Source organism: Topomyia yanbarensis, chromosome 2, assembly GCF_030247195.1.
Source record: "Topomyia yanbarensis strain Yona2022 chromosome 2, ASM3024719v1, whole genome shotgun sequence".
NCBI classification, from domain to species: domain Eukaryota; kingdom Metazoa; phylum Arthropoda; class Insecta; order Diptera; family Culicidae; genus Topomyia; species Topomyia yanbarensis.
This window is the reverse complement of record NC_080671.1, coordinates 370,243,636-370,262,296: the sequence shown is the minus strand read 5'-3', so window position 1 is coordinate 370,262,296 and position 18,661 is coordinate 370,243,636. Positions and strand designations below refer to the sequence as shown.

At 36.4% G+C, this 18,661-nt stretch overlaps 1 protein-coding gene across 1 annotated transcript; it reads right to left on the bottom strand.

Annotated features, from left to right (window-relative positions):
* Positions 1-3,675: 3,675 nt before the first annotated feature.
* Positions 3,676-4,706, bottom strand: LOC131680748 (uncharacterized). The gene is made up of 2 exons (XM_058961456.1): positions 4,205-4,706; positions 3,676-4,124 (listed from the first exon to the last, which is right to left on the bottom strand). Exons 1-2 carry the CDS (start codon positions 4,704-4,706, stop codon positions 3,676-3,678), a joined length of 951 nt encoding a protein of 316 aa, XP_058817439.1.
* Between the last annotated feature and the right edge of the window lie 13,955 nt (positions 4,707-18,661).

Here is an 18,661-nt window from a genome sequence, read left to right as displayed (position 1 = left end):
CTTCTTTTGTTTTAAACAGCCATGCATTCCTCGCGCGTATTTGCTGTGACACACGCAGATTTCAGTCTATCGGCAACAATTTTCTTAAGACTGACAGCGATAAAAATACAGTGTGAACAATAACTTTAAACTTTAAACTACTTCCACCCAAATTTTTAGGAGAAAATATCAAATGGATTGTTTTCCACGTCATTTTTTCCGTGATGCAATTTGATATGGAGTATCATTTAATAGCGTTTTTTCGAAACCGCGTTTTTCAAATTGGTGAACACGATAACTCAAAAACTAATCAAAGAATTGACTTGATTTTTTTTATGAAAATGCACAATATGTGTAGCCTGTCGGTGAACCACAGAAAACGGAATGATAAAATTGTTCTCTCTATTATTTTGAAGAAAAGTGCACGAATTTTACAGAAAAATATGAGATTTTTCGGTTTACATGAAGCCATTTTCCTAAACTCGAACTTTTTTTTGGGTTCATCGAGTAACTACAAGTCTAAGCTTTACAAATTTTACTTAATTTCCTGTGTCAAACAATTTTATCAAGAGTCATCGTGTTAGCCGCGGCGCTCCTCGACGTGGAAATGGTTGGACGTCTACTCTTGGAACGCTCGTATGTGTGGCTCTGCGTGGCTCTGCGTGGCTGCCGACCCTATTCTGCGCGGCGTGTAACGTGAGACGACTAATCTCACCTCACTCTACGTGACTTCACCCAATTCTGAAGAGTCACTTCGGGTGACGTGAGACTCCCATTTAACCGCAATGAGGAATCTCACCTCACCCGAGTCGACTCTCAGAATCGGGTGAGACGACGAAACTCACCTCACGTAAAGTGAGGTGAGTTTCGTCGTCTCACGTCACATGCCGCGCAGAATAAGGCCGTGCAAATATTTTTTTCGTACAGAATAAACGTACAAATTTAAAGCTTAACATTACATGAAAGATGCATTGTTCCCTTGCCTTCAAAATCGTAAAACAAAATAACTTTCGGTTTGAGCACTTTACACCAGACGCCCCCCTTAATAATACAGCGAAGACCTGATTTTATTATTTCCCCCTGATTATGTCAGCTTTTTGATTCGACTTTGAGTCTCGCATGAAGATTCGCTCGATGAGCTCTAGCAGACGAACCAACTCAAATTCGAGTAAATCCATTCATGAGCACATTTTTCTTATCTTATAAATGCAAAATATACAAAAATAAATGTATCTTTTTGTTTTACGCTGGATATTTATACTAAATAATCAGAACCATCTTGGGTGTTACAATGACGTCAGACCTCTGGCAACTGCATATTTGTCAATCCAGTTCCAAAACACTCCATGTTGTGAGTTATACAGAATATCGCTAAGCCGATAGTCTCAATGTTGTATTTCAAAATGGCCTCAGACATTGATCTCTATCATGCGCTCATTAGGCCCGCTCGGAAAATATGCATACTGATTGGGTTATTGAAAATTCTGTTAGACCGGAAGTCGTCATCTTGGTATTCCAAATGGCCTCAGGCATCGATATTTGGTGCCTACTCGTTAACACTGTACCGAAAACAACCATATTGTTAAAGTGCGGGACAAAAGGAAACCTCAAGATCCGACGTTTCCACTTTTCCAAAAACCTAAGGAATTGGAAAAAGCAAAAACCGTGCTACTTGCATAATCCGTGCAAAAAAAAACCTGTTCAAAAATCGTCTGTCTTTTGCCTTCAAAAGGACTTACAACATTTTTGATAAAACTCCGAAATCATCCCTTTTCCTAAAATCTTCTAAGTCTTTTGCATTGAATGTAACGCGGTTTTTTTTGCACGATTTTCTGAATTACGCGGTTTTTTTGCACGGTTTTCTGAATTAACACGGTTTTTTTTTACACGGATTTCGCAATTAACGCGGTTTTTTTTACACGGATTTCGCAATTAACGCGGTTTTTTTTTGCACGGTTTTTTTTTACACGGTACGTATCCCCCGTGTAAAAAAAAACCTTAGTGTATATATATATATATATATATATATATATATATATATATATATATATATATATATATATATATATATATATATATATATATATATATATATATATATATATATATATATATATATATATATATATATATATATATATATATATATATATATATATATATATATATATATATATATATATATATATATATATATATATATATATATATATATATATATATATATCTTTATATATATATCTTTATATATTCTAACATTAACTCTGAAATGTTCTATATGTGCGGTCCATTGATGGAATCCTGAAAAGGACTATTTGTCGGATGCACAAACACGCGTGCTATGGAATGAAAAGTACTAAACTAATTAAGGGCATTTGGTTTAACAAAAATAACATGCAGAATGGAACAATTAGTCAGCTGCAAAAAAGGTTTGCCATCTTTTCTAACCGCACGCTACTTACATCAGATAAATATTTCGAAATGAAAAGAAACAACCTTTCTCTTCAGCATCTAATATGAAATACTGATAGCTTGAAACGGGACATCGGCTTTTATCACTTTCGCACTGATGATGAAATGACTTCCTTCATGCAAAATAACGAAAAAATATTTGCGGATTTTTCACATCCTCCAATTTCTATAATATTGCAGACCTTTGGATTTGGTTTGGTTTTCGCCAATTTCAGCATGGCAATATACTGTTAAATAACTGTAGATTTTTGTATTGTTTTGGAAGGATAATATTAAACAAATCACTGACTGTTGTAAATTTCAGGTTGTCAATGTACGCGCAAGCAAAACGTAACGAATATAAACGGCGAAATTATCAGGAATTTTTCAAATTTGTTCATCTTTGGTGGTTATAGCCCTGAAAAGGGCTTTTAATTTACAAAAATAACATGCGAAATGGAACAATCAGTCAGCCGCAACTACGGTTTGCTGTCTGTTCCAGCCGCGCGCTACTTACATCGGATAAATAATTAAAATTGGAAAGAAACAAACAACCTTCCCCTTCAGCAGATAATTTGAAATACTGATAGTTTGAAACGTGACATCGGCTTTTATCACTTTCGCATTGTTGATAGAAGGACTGCCTTCATGCAGAATAACGAAAAAAATATTTGCGGATTCTTTTTAGTACGGCTTTCGCTAGTTAGCAGTGTTGCCACATCCTCCAATTTCCTGAAACATTGCAGAATTTTGAATTATGTTTCCGAAAGATTATATTTAATAAATCACAGGTTTTCACCAATTTCAGCCTGGAAATGTACTTTAAGTAGCTTAAATTTTATTGGAACAAATGACAGATTGTTGCAAATTTCAGATTGTCGATATACGCGTAAGCTACAAATAACGAATATAAACTGCGCAATTGGATTATCGCTGTCAATGATTGGAAATATTCCAATTTGTTCTTTATTGTTATAGCCTTTAAAAGGACTTTTAATTTAACAATAATAACATGCTGCTCCATGTTTGTAGCTGTGTGTTGATCCTTCGACGAGGTACAGATCGTAGTCCTTGATGGTGGGTGCAAACTTTAATGGTGTTAGTGTTTCTTGCAGTGCGAAGACTTTGGGTGAATATTTATTTATCAGTAGGTGTAGTTCATTAAGCTTGTGTCGTAGTCCGGCGAGGTTCCATTGGATAGCAAAAATGTTGTCAACGGTGTTTCCATCTCTTTTTCTTGCCTTATTATTGTTTAGAGGAGCCATTGATACTTCGGAGAAGCTTCTTTTTGTTTTTACGGTTGACAACTATCGTTTCGGTTTCAGATTCATCGGTTATGCTCATTCCTTCATTGTTCGTATCGGAGTATGCAGTATCATAGGAATCGTCTACCATAGTTTGTGTCGTAGTCAGCTCAGTTTGGCAATTTTGGTTGTTTTCAGAATTTCCTGCGATCACTTTTTTAAGAGGGGGTGGCCGAAACTCAGAGGCGTTTGTCGTTTCGGGGGAGATCTCCTTTGCTCGTTTGATCCGATCTTTCTTTTTACTTTTGCTTTCTCCATCAATCGTCTGGCATTGGCAGTTTTGGCCCTTCTTTAATTCGGCTGTCACAGCGGCGAGTTGTTTCTGTAGAGCAGCTATTTCCTCTTTCAGATTTTCAATTTCCTTGTCCTTTTTGTTCTGCACTTCATCGCCTTGTTTTTTGCTCACGTTGGCGTAGGATTTTGGACCGACGCGACTCTCATAGCATTTTTTGCTTCCGGGAATGACAGACCTTGTTCCACCTTAATCCTTATGATTTCGTTCTCCTTTTTGTAGACTGGGCAGTTCCGGTCGATTGGCCTGTGGCCTTGCTTGCAGTGAAAGCAGTTAGCGTCTCCTTTGCAGTCTTCGGAAGTGTGGTCTGAAGCGGAGCATTTTTGACATTTGGGGGTGTCCTTGCATCGAGTTTTTGTGTGTCCATATTCAAGGCAGCCATAACATAACATTGGAGCAGGAAAGTAGGTACGAGTTGCTACTCTGAGTGCACCAAAAAAGATGTATTGAGGCCAGGTGGTTCCTTTCATGGTCAACACTATTGTAGGAGTGTTCACTCTCGCATTGTCAATCATTCTGGTGAATCGTCGTACCGCTATTACGCCTTGTGGTGCCAGCTCGGCCAGCAATTCTTCTTGTGACATCTGAGTAACTTCCGGGCAATTAACGATACATCTGCTGTAGTTGAGCGAGGGATGTTCTGTTACCTCAATTTGCGTCCCGTCAATTAGGTTTTTCATTTCAATCAGGTTTGCTGCATGCGCCTAGTTTCGTACTTTGACGATGTATTTCGTTCCTTTGGCCTCGGTGACTGCTGTGTAGGCATCACCAATCTGTGTTTGTATCGATTTTCTGACGGTGAACGGATGGTTTTTCGGTAGCACTTGATCGTTTGTAGCTTTGAGCGATAGCACTATCACTTTCCCGTGTTTTCCTTCGGGGTCCATCCATCTCGGACAGCCAGCTCCGTAATCATCTGGCGGCCGAGGCAATCCGTAGCTCGATGTTGAGGCCATTTGGCCTACCGACGCGTGTTGTTTAGACCGACTAACCAAGGGGAAATTGTTTTAATGCGCGTTAGAAATAAGTGGACGAAAAACGAATAAAAACCGACGACGACGAATTTCGCACTCCCGACGGCGCTGTCCGAGTAATTTAGCGAAAAACTGGACAACGGAGGTTTTCCCGGTCTATGCCGGTTGTCACTCTCGCGGGAACAGCGCGAATTTGCGACCGTATTTTTACTTCGACCGAGTTTAAGTTTTCTAACCGGCGGCGATTGTTCAAAATGGCGTCACTGTTCGATTGGCTCTGTTTGATTTGCTCGCTTAGGCAGACACGTCCTTACAGCTCGCTAGTCAGGAACAGAATGACTGAATGAAGTCGCTCAAGGAACGAAATTCTTTAAATAGTCGAGGATGACGTCATTCATAGAAGCGTAGTGTGCTGGGTGCTCCAATATGTCGTACGAGTCGCTATAGGCACGATGTTACTTGTCTTGCAAAACAGCAACAACTGATTCAAACAGTCACGCGGCACATTTATTTATAACTTTTCGTGCTCGTTTGAATCACTAAGCTGCTCCCTATCGACGGCGCTGCCGGGGATAGTTTGACTGATGTATGGGAATTTTCACGTTTTCGAGATCTGTTCATTTTTGCTTGTTTTTCAATAGCGTGCTATTGAAATACAAAAACACTATAGCAATAAAACATAATTTCAGTTAATTCCTAATTGTTTAGTGATAACCAGACGGAAATCCGTTCATAAATAAGAAAGTTATTAGCGTTCAAAATAGTGACGCAAAAACGTGACATCGTTTGATTTTAGATTTTAGAATGACACCCTGCCCCAGATAGTGCAGTAAGACATTTTCAATGTCAAAAAAAATTATTGGGCCCTATTCTCACAGTCACGTCACTTAGTGACTAGAAGAAAATTTTGCTCTAGTCACTAAGTGACGTGACTGTGAGAATAGGTATAGCATAGTGCATATTGCATTGGCCTGCTAAGCCAATCCAAGTTTCTGTTCATGAATTGTCATCAGCTTAAATCAGAACTGCTTTTCTTACGGGACACCATGTGGGACTAGAGGTTTGCTCAGAAACACAAATCGTGTTTTCGGTTTTTGGAGCAAGCGTCAATCCGGCGCTAGCTTCGTCCGTTAACTAAGTTAGTGTCGGATCCGATGAGAGGAACTCGAAACGCCTCCAATAACTAATTTAGTTATAGGTTTCGTGTCCTTTTCGCGCAAAATGATTTTCAATTTTCTGCTTAGTGTAATGGAAGCTATATTTGTAGAACACTTTTCCAGGCTTCGAAGTTCTGTATTTAAAAAAGCAGACGTCTTTGAACCTTTGACTTTCTGGTGGTGCTCATCTAGCCGAGGACGTTTAAAATACTGGTCCAATGTTTTTAATGCTAGAAATCGGCGTTGTCCCTGTTCGATAACTTTAAAGGGAACCTTTCGGTTTACAGCTCTAAGGAAAGCGGCCCAATCGCGTGGAGTTTCAATGCTGTTCGTGGTTCATTTTTTTGTCCGTTCTATCACTGCGTGAATGGAATCCACTTCCATATGAGAATGCCCAGAGGTCATAAATTTGTGGCAAATTGTTAGATCCCTTTTCTGCTATTTTCACATCTCTACACATTTCTTCCGTTACTCGTCGAAAAAATGGTGAAATATAGTGTCCACAGCTGGTGAGAATAGAACACAAGCCCATTTTGCATATATGGCGTAGCTAAACATTTTTGCAGGTCATGTGAAGTTTTGAGAATCCCTGACCTGGTTTTTGCTGCCTCCATATCTGGTTTCAAACATCCTTTATTGGTTCAATTCGTTTGACGTTTTGTTGGGTATAAGGCTAGCTTTTCTCACAACTGTAATGGGAAACCTGTAATCAAAAATACATTCTGAATTTCGTTTCGAAGTTATTTTTCAAAATATTTCATAAATAATCTGCGTCTAGCTCTTTCTCCTATTAGTTGTGGAGGAAAGCAAGGCTCGTTCAGCTTATTCTCCACAGCAAGGATTTGGATTCTTTGCGGTTAGCCATGGGTGCGAAATTTTATAGCTAACTGAATTGACAAATCCGTTCATAAATGCGATCAATTTACAACTAAATGTGGATGGCCCAAGAGCTAGTGAACGTTATGCTTTGCCAAAATAGGTGCTAAATTGTTAACCTAACGGATCAGGAGGACTGTAAAAAGAATACAAGTCTCTTTTTAATGCAAGACAATAAAAAACAAGGAAGTATTCCAAAATGTTGAGGAACAATCACTTTGACTCTGATTCCAGAGTATGCTCATGTTTCTCGTGAAATACAATCACAGGTCAATTGAAATCTCCGGGTCAAAGTGTTCCAGAGGTGACAACCCTAACCACACAGGGAAATGAAAATTTGGGGTACAAGGGTATAATACGCCCCACCGGGACAAAACGCCCCACTTCTATTCCAAGGACTCCAGAATTATTTGAAATTTAAAAATGGCTGTCAATAGTATCATTTGATGAAACCAACGTACTAAGTTAGTTTGACATTTTTAATATGCCGCAAAACAACAATATACACAAAAGTTTAAAAACAGTCATTTTAATGTAAGTTCCCAATATTTTTCTATGAGTATTTTAACCGATTGGGAAAGGTCGAATTTGGTAGAACACGCAGATTTCAATCTATCGGCAACCTTTTTCGAAAAACTAACAGCGATAAAAATACAGTGCAAACAATACACTCTAAACTACTTCTACCCAAATTTTCAGAAGAAATTACCCAGTGGTTCATTTTTCACAGCTTTTTTCCGTGATGCAAATTTGATGAGGGACTCCCTTTAATAGCGTTTTTCTCGAAACCGCGTTTTTCAAATTGGCGAACATGACAACTCAAAAACTAATCAACGAATTGACTTGATTTTTTCTATGAGAATGCACAATATGAGCAGGCTGTCAATGAACCACAGAAAACTGAATAAAATTTTGTTTCTCCCTATTATTTTGAAGAAAAGTGAGCGAATTTTACAGTAAAATATGAGATGTTTCGGTTTTCATGAAGCCATTTTCCGAAACTCGTACTTTTTTCTTTTTCTTATTCAATTTCCCGTATCAGGCAATTTTTCTCCGCCGCGCTCCCCGACGTGGAAATGGTTGGACGTCTAGTCTCGAAACGCTCGTATGTGTGGTTCTGTGAGACTGCAAATATTTTTTTTCGTGCACAGTGAATGTATAAATAAATCTGAACATTAGAAAAAAGATTCATTGTTGCCTTGCATTCAAAATCGTACACCAAAATAACCTTCGGTTTGCGCACTTTTTACCAGACGCCCCCCTTAAAGAACAGTAATACATATTTCTTTTAGGTAAATCGAGGTTTTACGCATTGTATGACCTTCTTTTAGCATAATAAAAATTGCAATAATTCGATTAGGGCATACGACCCCATTGTTGTGGGGTATACTGGCCGATTGTTATGGGGCATACATTCTTGTGCTGTGGGGCATTTTCCCCTGAGTGAATAATATTTGTTTAGCAAGTTTTTAACCCTAGAACGTTGCACTGGGGTACAAATGTACCCCACGCCTGCTTTGGAGCCGTGTGAAGACGAGAATTCAGCATTTACTGACCTGGGACCTTAACCATAATTCAATTTAGAGTTCCTAGTAAGAGTAGAAAAAGGTGGTAAAGCCAGTTTGCTTGTAGCCTTCGGGGAAGCAGGTGTCAAAGTTGGCTTGGGGTACATTTATACCCCAGTGCACGGTTGCCGTTAGTGTTTCGTCGGGTTTCGTGCTGTCACTGGAAATATGATTCGTGATAATACTAGTTTAAATACTGGTTGTTTGACTACGTAAGTAACAGTATTATAAAATCGTTTTTAACCATTAATTCAATTATTTTAATTTTATTTTGAAGTAGAAAAAAATCGTTTTTATTTTTGCTAATTTTTTTGTTTTAATGTTTATTTTTAATAGTTTTTGAAAATAATGGCAAGTATAATTTACGCACAGTAACTAAAAAAATCTGAATATTAAAGATGACTCAATTGAGAAATCTGACTCAATTGCATATGACGCAACTTTAAGCGTGATCTATTTTTATGTCATAATCGACGCACTCATAATACTCTCTTTAATAAGCTCAATATTCCGTCATTATAAACAAAAACGATTGTCACACACACACACACCATTTTTAGGCGAAGGAGTAAAATTTGGACCCAATGACTATGTTTTAAGTGTAAGATGCCATAAAATTACACGTCCCGCATCATAAACGCATCAAACGAAGTGAAGCGCGTATTAATCTCAAAAGTTCTTCAAGGTCATCGGCTGTTAAGATAAAAATGCAATTAAATTGCTAGTTCTACGGATTATCCGCTGAAAACGTCGAATTTTATATTAAACATGTTCGGTTACACAAAAGGGAAAAGAAGTTCGAGTTCCCTTTCGACCACTGTCAGGTCATTTTAAAACATTCAACTCGTTTGTGCAGCATATTCGGCAACGCCATATTTGCTGAAAGAATGAAAAATAAATTATTCAAATTAGAATACATGTATACGCCTATATAATTTTCGAAAGAAAGGCTGCTTGACTCATAATTTCACAATGTTTCGACCCGGTAAATGGTGGAACTATTCTGAATTTTGGTGAAAATTTAATTGATTTAATTTTATTTGTATCTTCCATTTTCACGAAAATAGATAATGGGTGGATTAAGAAGCTGCGTGACGAGCTGCAGTAAGGATATTTTTATTTTCGGATTGAAAATGCGTCTTACTTCAATTTTACTAGACAAATGTAATTTCTCAGTGTTCTTGTAAATTTACATGTCGCACGTAATTTTACCGTTGGCATAATGTAAAATAACGTTTTTGGATAATTTAGCGTCTTGGAAAAATAAGAATGAACGTAATAATCGGTCATTTTGTCCGCTGGCATATGTCGGTGTAAGATGACGTAAAATTAAAAGTGTTTTTCGAAGTGTGAGTGGTCGCAGGTGCAGGTAATTTGTGTATTCTAATTAGTAATTATACATCAGCCAAGAATGGCCATTGTTTTGCTGGTTAAAAGAAACCAAAATGATTAGTTGCTATGAAATGATGATAGATGGTTATTTTTTGCTTTTTTTATTTGTCCCATTTGACAGCTATATCCCGGAATCAAAACTATGATGTTCTCACCACTGATGCCAGCGACAATCCTCATCTTGTGTTCTGTATCTACTGTTTGAATCCCAGTCTTTTGATAGACCAATGTGCATTGAGATATCTGACGTTTAAAATACGCACACTGAAATCTCGCATTTTTATATTACCGCTCTCCCCTTAGGCCCAGAAGCGGTTTGTTTGTCTCCCAATTCGCCGTGTAAAAGTTGTTTTTCTCACAATTTAAACGTCAAAGCAGCACAATACCAACCCACCTGGATAAGTCTACGGACTGGGAAATTAAATAACTTGAAGTGGCAGTACTGCCGAATCGCGCGGACGTGTCTCTGTGTTCGTCCAATATTTTTCGAAGATTTCCAGTGGTATGTAGTGTATTTCACATGAAGTCGAGGTCAATCGTTCATTCGGTCGTTTCTTATGTTAAGTTGCGTATTAAATCGTTAAAATATCGCGAAAATAGTGAGATTTTACGTAGTATCGTCACATTCACGGGCATGAACGTAGTCGCCAAAAATACGCCCGATCGTTTCGCGTAGCGCCACAGAGAGGAGTAACTAGAACAAATTCTTGGCCAATAACCAAAATATTTTTTTTTCGATTTTTTTGCTTCGTTATATACTTTTTACATACCTAAGAACCTACTGTATAACGTGGCAAAATTAGGAGTATATCAAAAATTGTTGAAGAATTTTTGCATGGATGCCCAAAGGTGATATTTTAAGGGATATTTTAATCATTTTCATTATATATTCAGCAAAATCGCTTTCTAGTGATGATGACTGTATTAAATAAGACAATATTATTACAAACGTAGTTCAACATAACCGTTTGTTTATCTTTAGCTTAGAACCAACTGAAAATAGCAGACTTGCTGTGTATTGCACCAACTTTAAAAAATACCTTTTTTGAACATTTTTTTTTACAAACTTGAATGATCAAAAAGTTACATTATATACGGCGAGATCCGGCAAAGTTGCTGAAGCAGTACTACAAAACAAGATTTCAGCTATACAAAAAATATTCGAACTCTTCCGATCCACTATTCCCAAGCGATTTGAAAATATTGAAATTGAGGTACACCGAAATGCTATAGGACCAAATACTATGTTTGCCAAAATGTATCTCTATGAAAATATGCACAGGCATCCCTTTTCTTCTCCCTTTCCCACTGATCAACTCTTCAAGCAACTGGAAAAACAAATGTATTCACAAAGATCTCCTAGAAATTACTAGTATTCGAAAGGATATAAAAAATTGGTCTGCGCACTGGTAGGTGCCAAATTGTGCCAAAAACTAGTAATTGTCTATTTTTAGTTCATATTAAGGCATAATAACAAAAATTGCAGCAGCAAATAATTTTGGCCAGGATTCGACCCCAATTACTCCTCTGTGCGCCATCTGAAAATCTCTAGATGATGCAACAACTTCACTGATAGATAATGGAGTAGAATTATTGCATTATTATTATTGTAATTGAGCAAGACATATTTTACCTATTGTAAATACAAAAATTATTTTTCATTCTGGTAGGGCGAATATATTGCAATATCCAATTGTATTCGCGCGGTGCTTATTGAATATGAACGAGGCCTCAGAATGTACGTGTATGAATAGGCATTCTTGAAATGGGTCGTTAGATGTACGGCATCGCCTTTCATCTACAGGTATACCTCGATAGTACGTACACCTTCGCTTCGTTTAGTGTACGTACTATCGAAACGTACGTACTATCGAATCACAAAAATGCGTAAAACCTCGATTTACCTAAACTTACAAAAATAAGATTTATCACTGAATTAATCCCCATATTAGTGATAAACTGTTCAATCCCTGTGTACTTGGTTTTAGAAGAACGGTTTGCTAAAACCAGAATGGTTGAAAATGGTATGTAAAAGCATTTCCTTGGACTTATTATTTGTAATTAAAAACCGAAAGGAATACGATGCCTCTGAATATCGTAGTATATTCGATAGTTATTGATAAATTCTTTGAATTTGGTAGCATTTCCGTGAGCGCGATGCCATTAACAACATATTGTTTTTCTATACCTTTATTTTTTTTGGTCGCAAAACGGATATTTAAATATATTTGCAATGGCGATGAAATTTTAAATATATTTTATGACAACATATGAGCTTAAAGATATATAAAGCATAGTTCCCTGTCATACCGTAATCCTTGAACCATGCCAATATGTTGAATACTTCCTTTAATTGCTCGCACAAGTTTCACAAAAGAAGTATAGATGGAAAAAGGCTCGTGTAGCTGTTTTTGTCCAGATCTGTAAGTCATATTAGTCTCCATCAAATTCGCTGGGCGTACTTGATCCGAATCTTACCCATTCCATTCAAAACATAGTATCTCCTAGAATGTAATGAATACAGCACTCACATTTTATGTGCATAATATTTGAAAATCAATTAGCAAAAATCGTGTTATAATTGCTCTAGATAGTATACCTTAAAAGTTACTAAAATCATTTTTGGTCTTCAGAAAAAATTCTTTGAATGTTACCGGTTACTTCGAAGTTAGCAATACTTTTCTGATACTTGTGAGACACCGTACATAAAGCATGCAAAAGTTTTTGGTCAAACTTTCATAATTTTGTGAAGTTAACTATGAGTTTTAGAAATTTACTTGAGGTTCGTTGTAATTTATTTGTTTGAGGTAATATTGCAAAGCTTGAAGACACCCCTTGATGTTTGAATTTTTTTCCATAAATCCTTTAAATACTCTTGAAATTTCGTAAACTTTCCAGCAGTTCTAAAGATTTCGATCAAGATTGTAAAATTTTTTGAAGTTCGCAGAATTACCCTGAGTTTGATGAAAGATGAGTGAATATCGTGAACACTTTGCTGTTTATGTAAAATGTTTGAGTGCAAGAAAATTCTCTGAAGTTTGAAGTATTTTCCTAAATTTTATACAACCGGCGAATTGTCATCCTTAAAGCTCATTGAGATTCTCTGATTTTTGACAAAAAAAACTATGAATGATAGAAATATCGTACAAATTGTCTGTAGTTCTAAGGATTTCCTTGTAAGTTAGCAAGCTCCCAAAAATTTATAAGACTTTCAAGATACTTGTAGGACGTCCCTAAAGCTCGTAGGATTCTTTTCATACTAGGTAGAATTTCATGTGGCATTTATGGTTTACTTAAACTTTGGAATACTTTGTTGGAGTTTGCAGAACTACTCTGAGTAGCACAGAACTCTTGACGTAACCTCTCTAAAGTATGCAGAAGTAACATGGAACTCGTGAAACCTCTATAAAATGTGTCGCATTTTGTTGAAAATTACAAAATCAAGCAAAAAAAATTGTTGGTAGGTGTACGTACTATCGAGGCAAAATGTACGTACTAACGAGGGTACGTACTATCGAGGTATACCTGTACCTGGTTAAACATGTGTATATCTATGGATAATACCAAATATATCAATAAATATATGCAAACAGGTTTCTATCATAATTCAGAATTATTTTTTTTGAATTGTTGTTGTTTTGCTCGTGTTGCTGTGTTATTCCGCTGCTCCGCTGAAAATGCTAAATATTGTTGAATTTGGTCCCGAACAACAGTTATTTTTACATAAAATCGTGAAGAGCGTTACGATAATAGCTTCAAGCTGTTTTTGTCTAATATTGGAAGTGATGTAAGTGAAGAGCAGGAATCCGTCCTAGTAACTGCATGCTTGAAATCGAAAACCTCAGTTATTGTAAAGAAGCTTGTTCCTGTTTGGCAGGACACATCGACCCTTGACTTTGTTTCTTTTAAAGCCGAGTTGGATGCTACCTTGAACCAAAAAGCTTTATCTCGAGAAACATGGCCCCGCGGCATTCGGTATCGAGAGTTTCGAAGCAATCATTCCGGACTTCCTTGGACTCCACGGCAGTACGAAGAAACCATGACTGGCATAAGGCTTATGTAAAAATTAGGTTTTTAATTTGCTGTATAATGTTTAATGTGTTCTTACTTTTATATACATTGTTTTGTTGTTATATTATGCTGTCTGCTCTGGATTTGTTACAATAGCTTTAAGAAATTTCAATAAGACATTGTAAGTCCGTTGAAAAATCAAGAATAAATAAATAAATGAATAAATAAATAAATAAATAAATAAATAAATGAATAAATAAATAAATAAATAAATAAATAAATAAATAAATAAATAAATAAATAAATAAATAAATAAATAAATAAATAAATAAATAAATAAATAAATAAATAAATAAATAAATAAAAGCACTACCGACCCATGGGATATGGATGGATCGATTCACCGTTTTGCTGTGACATCGGTAAAGATCTTCTATTTAGCTTTATTTACTGCTTTTATCATTCTAATACAGCATACCTCCGACAAGCAAGTATTGTTAACTTCTGGTCTAGGTACTGTAGCAAATCAGCAAAAAGGAAAACGCGTAATTTTAGTTTCAAACAAATTTATTTAGGAAATAGCTAATCCGTTGCTTGAAAATTTGTAGATTTCATAAATTAATTCGTTTGAATCGTGCTATGAAGTTAGTCATCCACTCGACTGATTTGATAACATGGTTGAAAAAAGAGACTAAACGATTGAAAGGCCAGCTCTGAATAAACTCTGATGCGAGACAAAAACAAAAGAAATGATTGTGAATGAGTAAAAAACTAAATCAGTCCAATGTAATTTGCACTTACTTTAATGGAATGCAGCGTCATAACAAATCCATTCGAATCTTTCTTGATATTCAATGCAAGCATTCCACCGTGCGCCAAGTTATACCACAAGAATCAATTCGAAACAAACATCATTACTGCTGTAACTCTAATTGAAAATAGTTATCCATCTTCATGAACACTTCGAACGTGGCGGCACGGCAGCATGTGCTCTACAAAACTCCATTAATGGCTCTATATCACTCTCATTAGCTGTGCTTGAAGAGCTTTTCCGCTCAAAATCCAAGGTCCGTCAGCTCAGAAGCAGCCCTGGTTTTGCATTCTGCATTCAGAAACAGTGAGCAGAAAAAAAATGCATCAGAAACACTGCTGTAAATAATTAACCCGGCAGTGTTTTGCAACATACCTGCTCCAGGCGCTACATAATAAGCACCCATCGCGGATGATGATCATGTGATGTGTTCTCGGCCGGACTGACTCGGTGTGTCTGAATCTTTTCGCGTGTTCCAATTGACGGCGCTGATCGATGCGGCATCAGGGTTGAAACACTGGTTGTTAGCCCCGACCGAAGGTCTGTTATTATGGGGCTGCCAGGGCCATTTCATTAGCGGCGCTAGCACCAATCACAATCGCAAACAAACAAAAAAATGGTCGAGAAGCGTCCAGTGATAGCGAATTGATGGAACATGGTTTGGTGCAGTGATGGTGCTCATAGATATGCGGAGGTATTTATCTTCGTAGCACTAAGAACCGGCAGGACAGGAAGAAATCCAGTTTGCTGGAGCATCGCTCCGGTGGCTAGCCGATCTGCAGTGTAAAATGGACAATCTTGAAGCGGCTGGATGGCGGTCAGTCAGGCAGCGAGTAGGGAAACGCATTTCATCACTATCAAAGTCGCCGTTTGAGTGCTGGTTTGCTCCATTGGAGATGCATGATTAAAGTTGGACAGAGAATGGCCAAAAATCGAAAACGAAACCAGCAGTTTTTTTCCACACCGTGTTTTAGATTTTTCTTTCGTTGTTGATTTTTGTCCATTCTCTGTCCAACCTTAAATTCAAAAATCGCTAATTATTGGCGATGTTGTAAAGTTTGGCTAAAAATTCTGCTTGCTGTCAGATGGAATACTTATTACCTTGGTAACACTCTGTATGATGAAAAAAAAGCTTATTTGAGTCGACCCATTCAAATATTATTTATTTATTTGATTTTTCTTTATTTTATTTTAATTTAAACGTTTAAACGTTCACATTATTACTGAAGTGTTATCAAGTTTGCGCGATCGCTGGCGAAGGTGTACGTAGATGATCGCGAAGGGCTTAAGCCTTCGTATTTTGTCGTGTTTGTCGCGGGTGCTCGCGTGTAAATTCCATTGTGTAACCCTGCGGCCATTCACATATTCGCGTGTGTACTTGGATGGACACACGAACCGTCATTCTGTTATTTAGTTTTCGGTGTACGGATCGCATTCTTACAGGGAGTGAGTTACCCCATATCACTAGATTTCTCGGTTATGTCACCATGTTGTCTTGTGGATATGCACTGATAGAATATATTCGTAAATCGCTAGGAATTAGATTCGTACAGAAAATTTTCATAAAATATACGAATTTTTCGTACATACAATGAATCGTTCGTAGTTCTACTGAAACACTTTTATTTTTTGTTACGAGTTTTTCGTGAAAACCACGAAAGGACTTTCGTTGGTTTATTACAAAACGGCTTCATTAGGCAAACGAATTCTTCGCTGCTATATACGAAAGTCTTTATAATATTTACGAACACCATTCGTCAAACCGTTAACGTCAACAGAGGTTCAATGGAGGTAGAATATGGAGTCATTGTAGCTATACGTCAGATAATTGTTGATCATCACGACGGGTTCGGTCTGACTATTTAGTAACCGTATCCGTACACACCAAAAAATAATGAAAATTAAACGACATGTAAATCAATACGAATGTAAACATACAAAGCTTGAATCAAAAATTTGATTGAAAATTAAGTTGAATTCGATGGACTCAATGAGAGCATCACAAAGCATGTGATTTTACACTTTCGTTCGTGTAATATTACATGTCATTTATTTTACAGTAATATGCGATTAAAAATACATTCAAGAGCATTGGTTTGCCGTTTAATGAAACTGTAATTTCCAATCAATGTGTAAAATTACAATGAATATCGCTGAAAAAAGCACGGCAAGTTGTGTGTATTTGTGCTGGAACTTAATTTTACATTCATATTCATGCTCCAAATATGTGCATGAAAATAAATTTAAAATTACAAAATATTTTTTTCTGTGTAGATTTCCTGAACCTCTTTCGGTTGATCCAGAATCCGGAGCAGTACGGATTCAGTTGAGCCATCGCGAGCCATGCTCGTTGGTTTTGTATGAATAAGTTTGAGTTTTTCTCTGCAGGAGCAATGTCAAAATAATATGCTATTAAATACGAAAAATTCTCTTTGATGAACGAAATGAATTCGTGCGACCAACGAGATTGTTCGTAATATACACAAACGTTTCTTAAAATAAACAAAACATTTCGTTTCATTCACGAAAAATAATGTCGTTATCAACGATTACATTCGTGCAATGTAAACTAAGTAAGTAAAATTTACGAAAACTTTTGTTCATCAAGCGGCCATTTCTTCGTACCACAATAAAATCGATTTTGCCACATCAATTTTTTAAAATAAAAAAAATTATGTTATCAAACATCGATCCCAAAGGATCGACTGAAAACAATAAGAGACTAATAAATACGAAAACTTTTCTAAGATAAACGAAATAAATTCGTGCGACCAACGAAATCGTTCATCATATACAAAAACATTTATCATCAACGAATCATTTCGTTTCATTCACGATAAATAATGTCGTTATCAACGATAACATTCCTGCAATGTTCATCAATCGGCTATTACTTCACACCAAAATCTTTCCTCAATAGAGGTGAACAGGTTGAAATAAAATCGATTTTGCCAGATCGCTCCTTTTAGTTAGTTATAAAGTTATATAATAGTTATTATCAATTATATTGTGCTAAGAGTGCAAGACATATTTTTTGGCAGGAATTGAAATTGTGGTTGTAAAGTTGACGTGGAATAACCCGTACATTAAATATGTAAAACTACTCAACTTTTTGTTCATCAAGATGCCATTTTTTCAATTCGTGAATTAGACGAAACTAACTATTTACAATACACGAAAATGCTTCGTTGCAGAAAACTAATAATTATTTTGTTCATCGTATGATAATTTTAATTCCACCTAAAAGATTTTTCAATTTGTGAACAAAATTGCAGTTTGTTTTGTTTTTTTTTCGATGAGCGTCAAATTCACAGAATAAAAATAGTGATAGTGGTAAATAAATTGACCCGAACATGTTCATAATGTGTTCAGGTCACTCATCCTCACCGCCTTTTTTTGAATGCTTGGGCATTATTTTAGTTTGATATAACTGTATTCTTGAACTTCTTACCACAAAATTTTAATATATCTCGCTGTTTAAGTTGAAGTACCGAAACATCGTAATGCCTAGCTGGTAGTGTCTCTTATTCGGACCTCAGTCGCACGAATCGCTTTCATCAAATCTTTTAGAAAATATTCATAGCGAGCAAACTGCCCTTTTCAATAAAAATGACTAATTTTGCATTAAAATTTTGGTTTTCAGGTTTTTTCAGGAAACTGATTGCTTCCAAAAGCAACAATTTTTTTCAGCAATTGATGAAGCAAAAATTTAAAAACTAGTTCGTTAAATAGCCATTTTTAGTTGAAATAGTCGAGACAATAATTCGTTTTCGTGTTTGCGGGGTTTTCCGTGTACTTCTTAGTTAATTATTTTATTATAGCGCACAACTAGAGATAGGGAGAACAAAA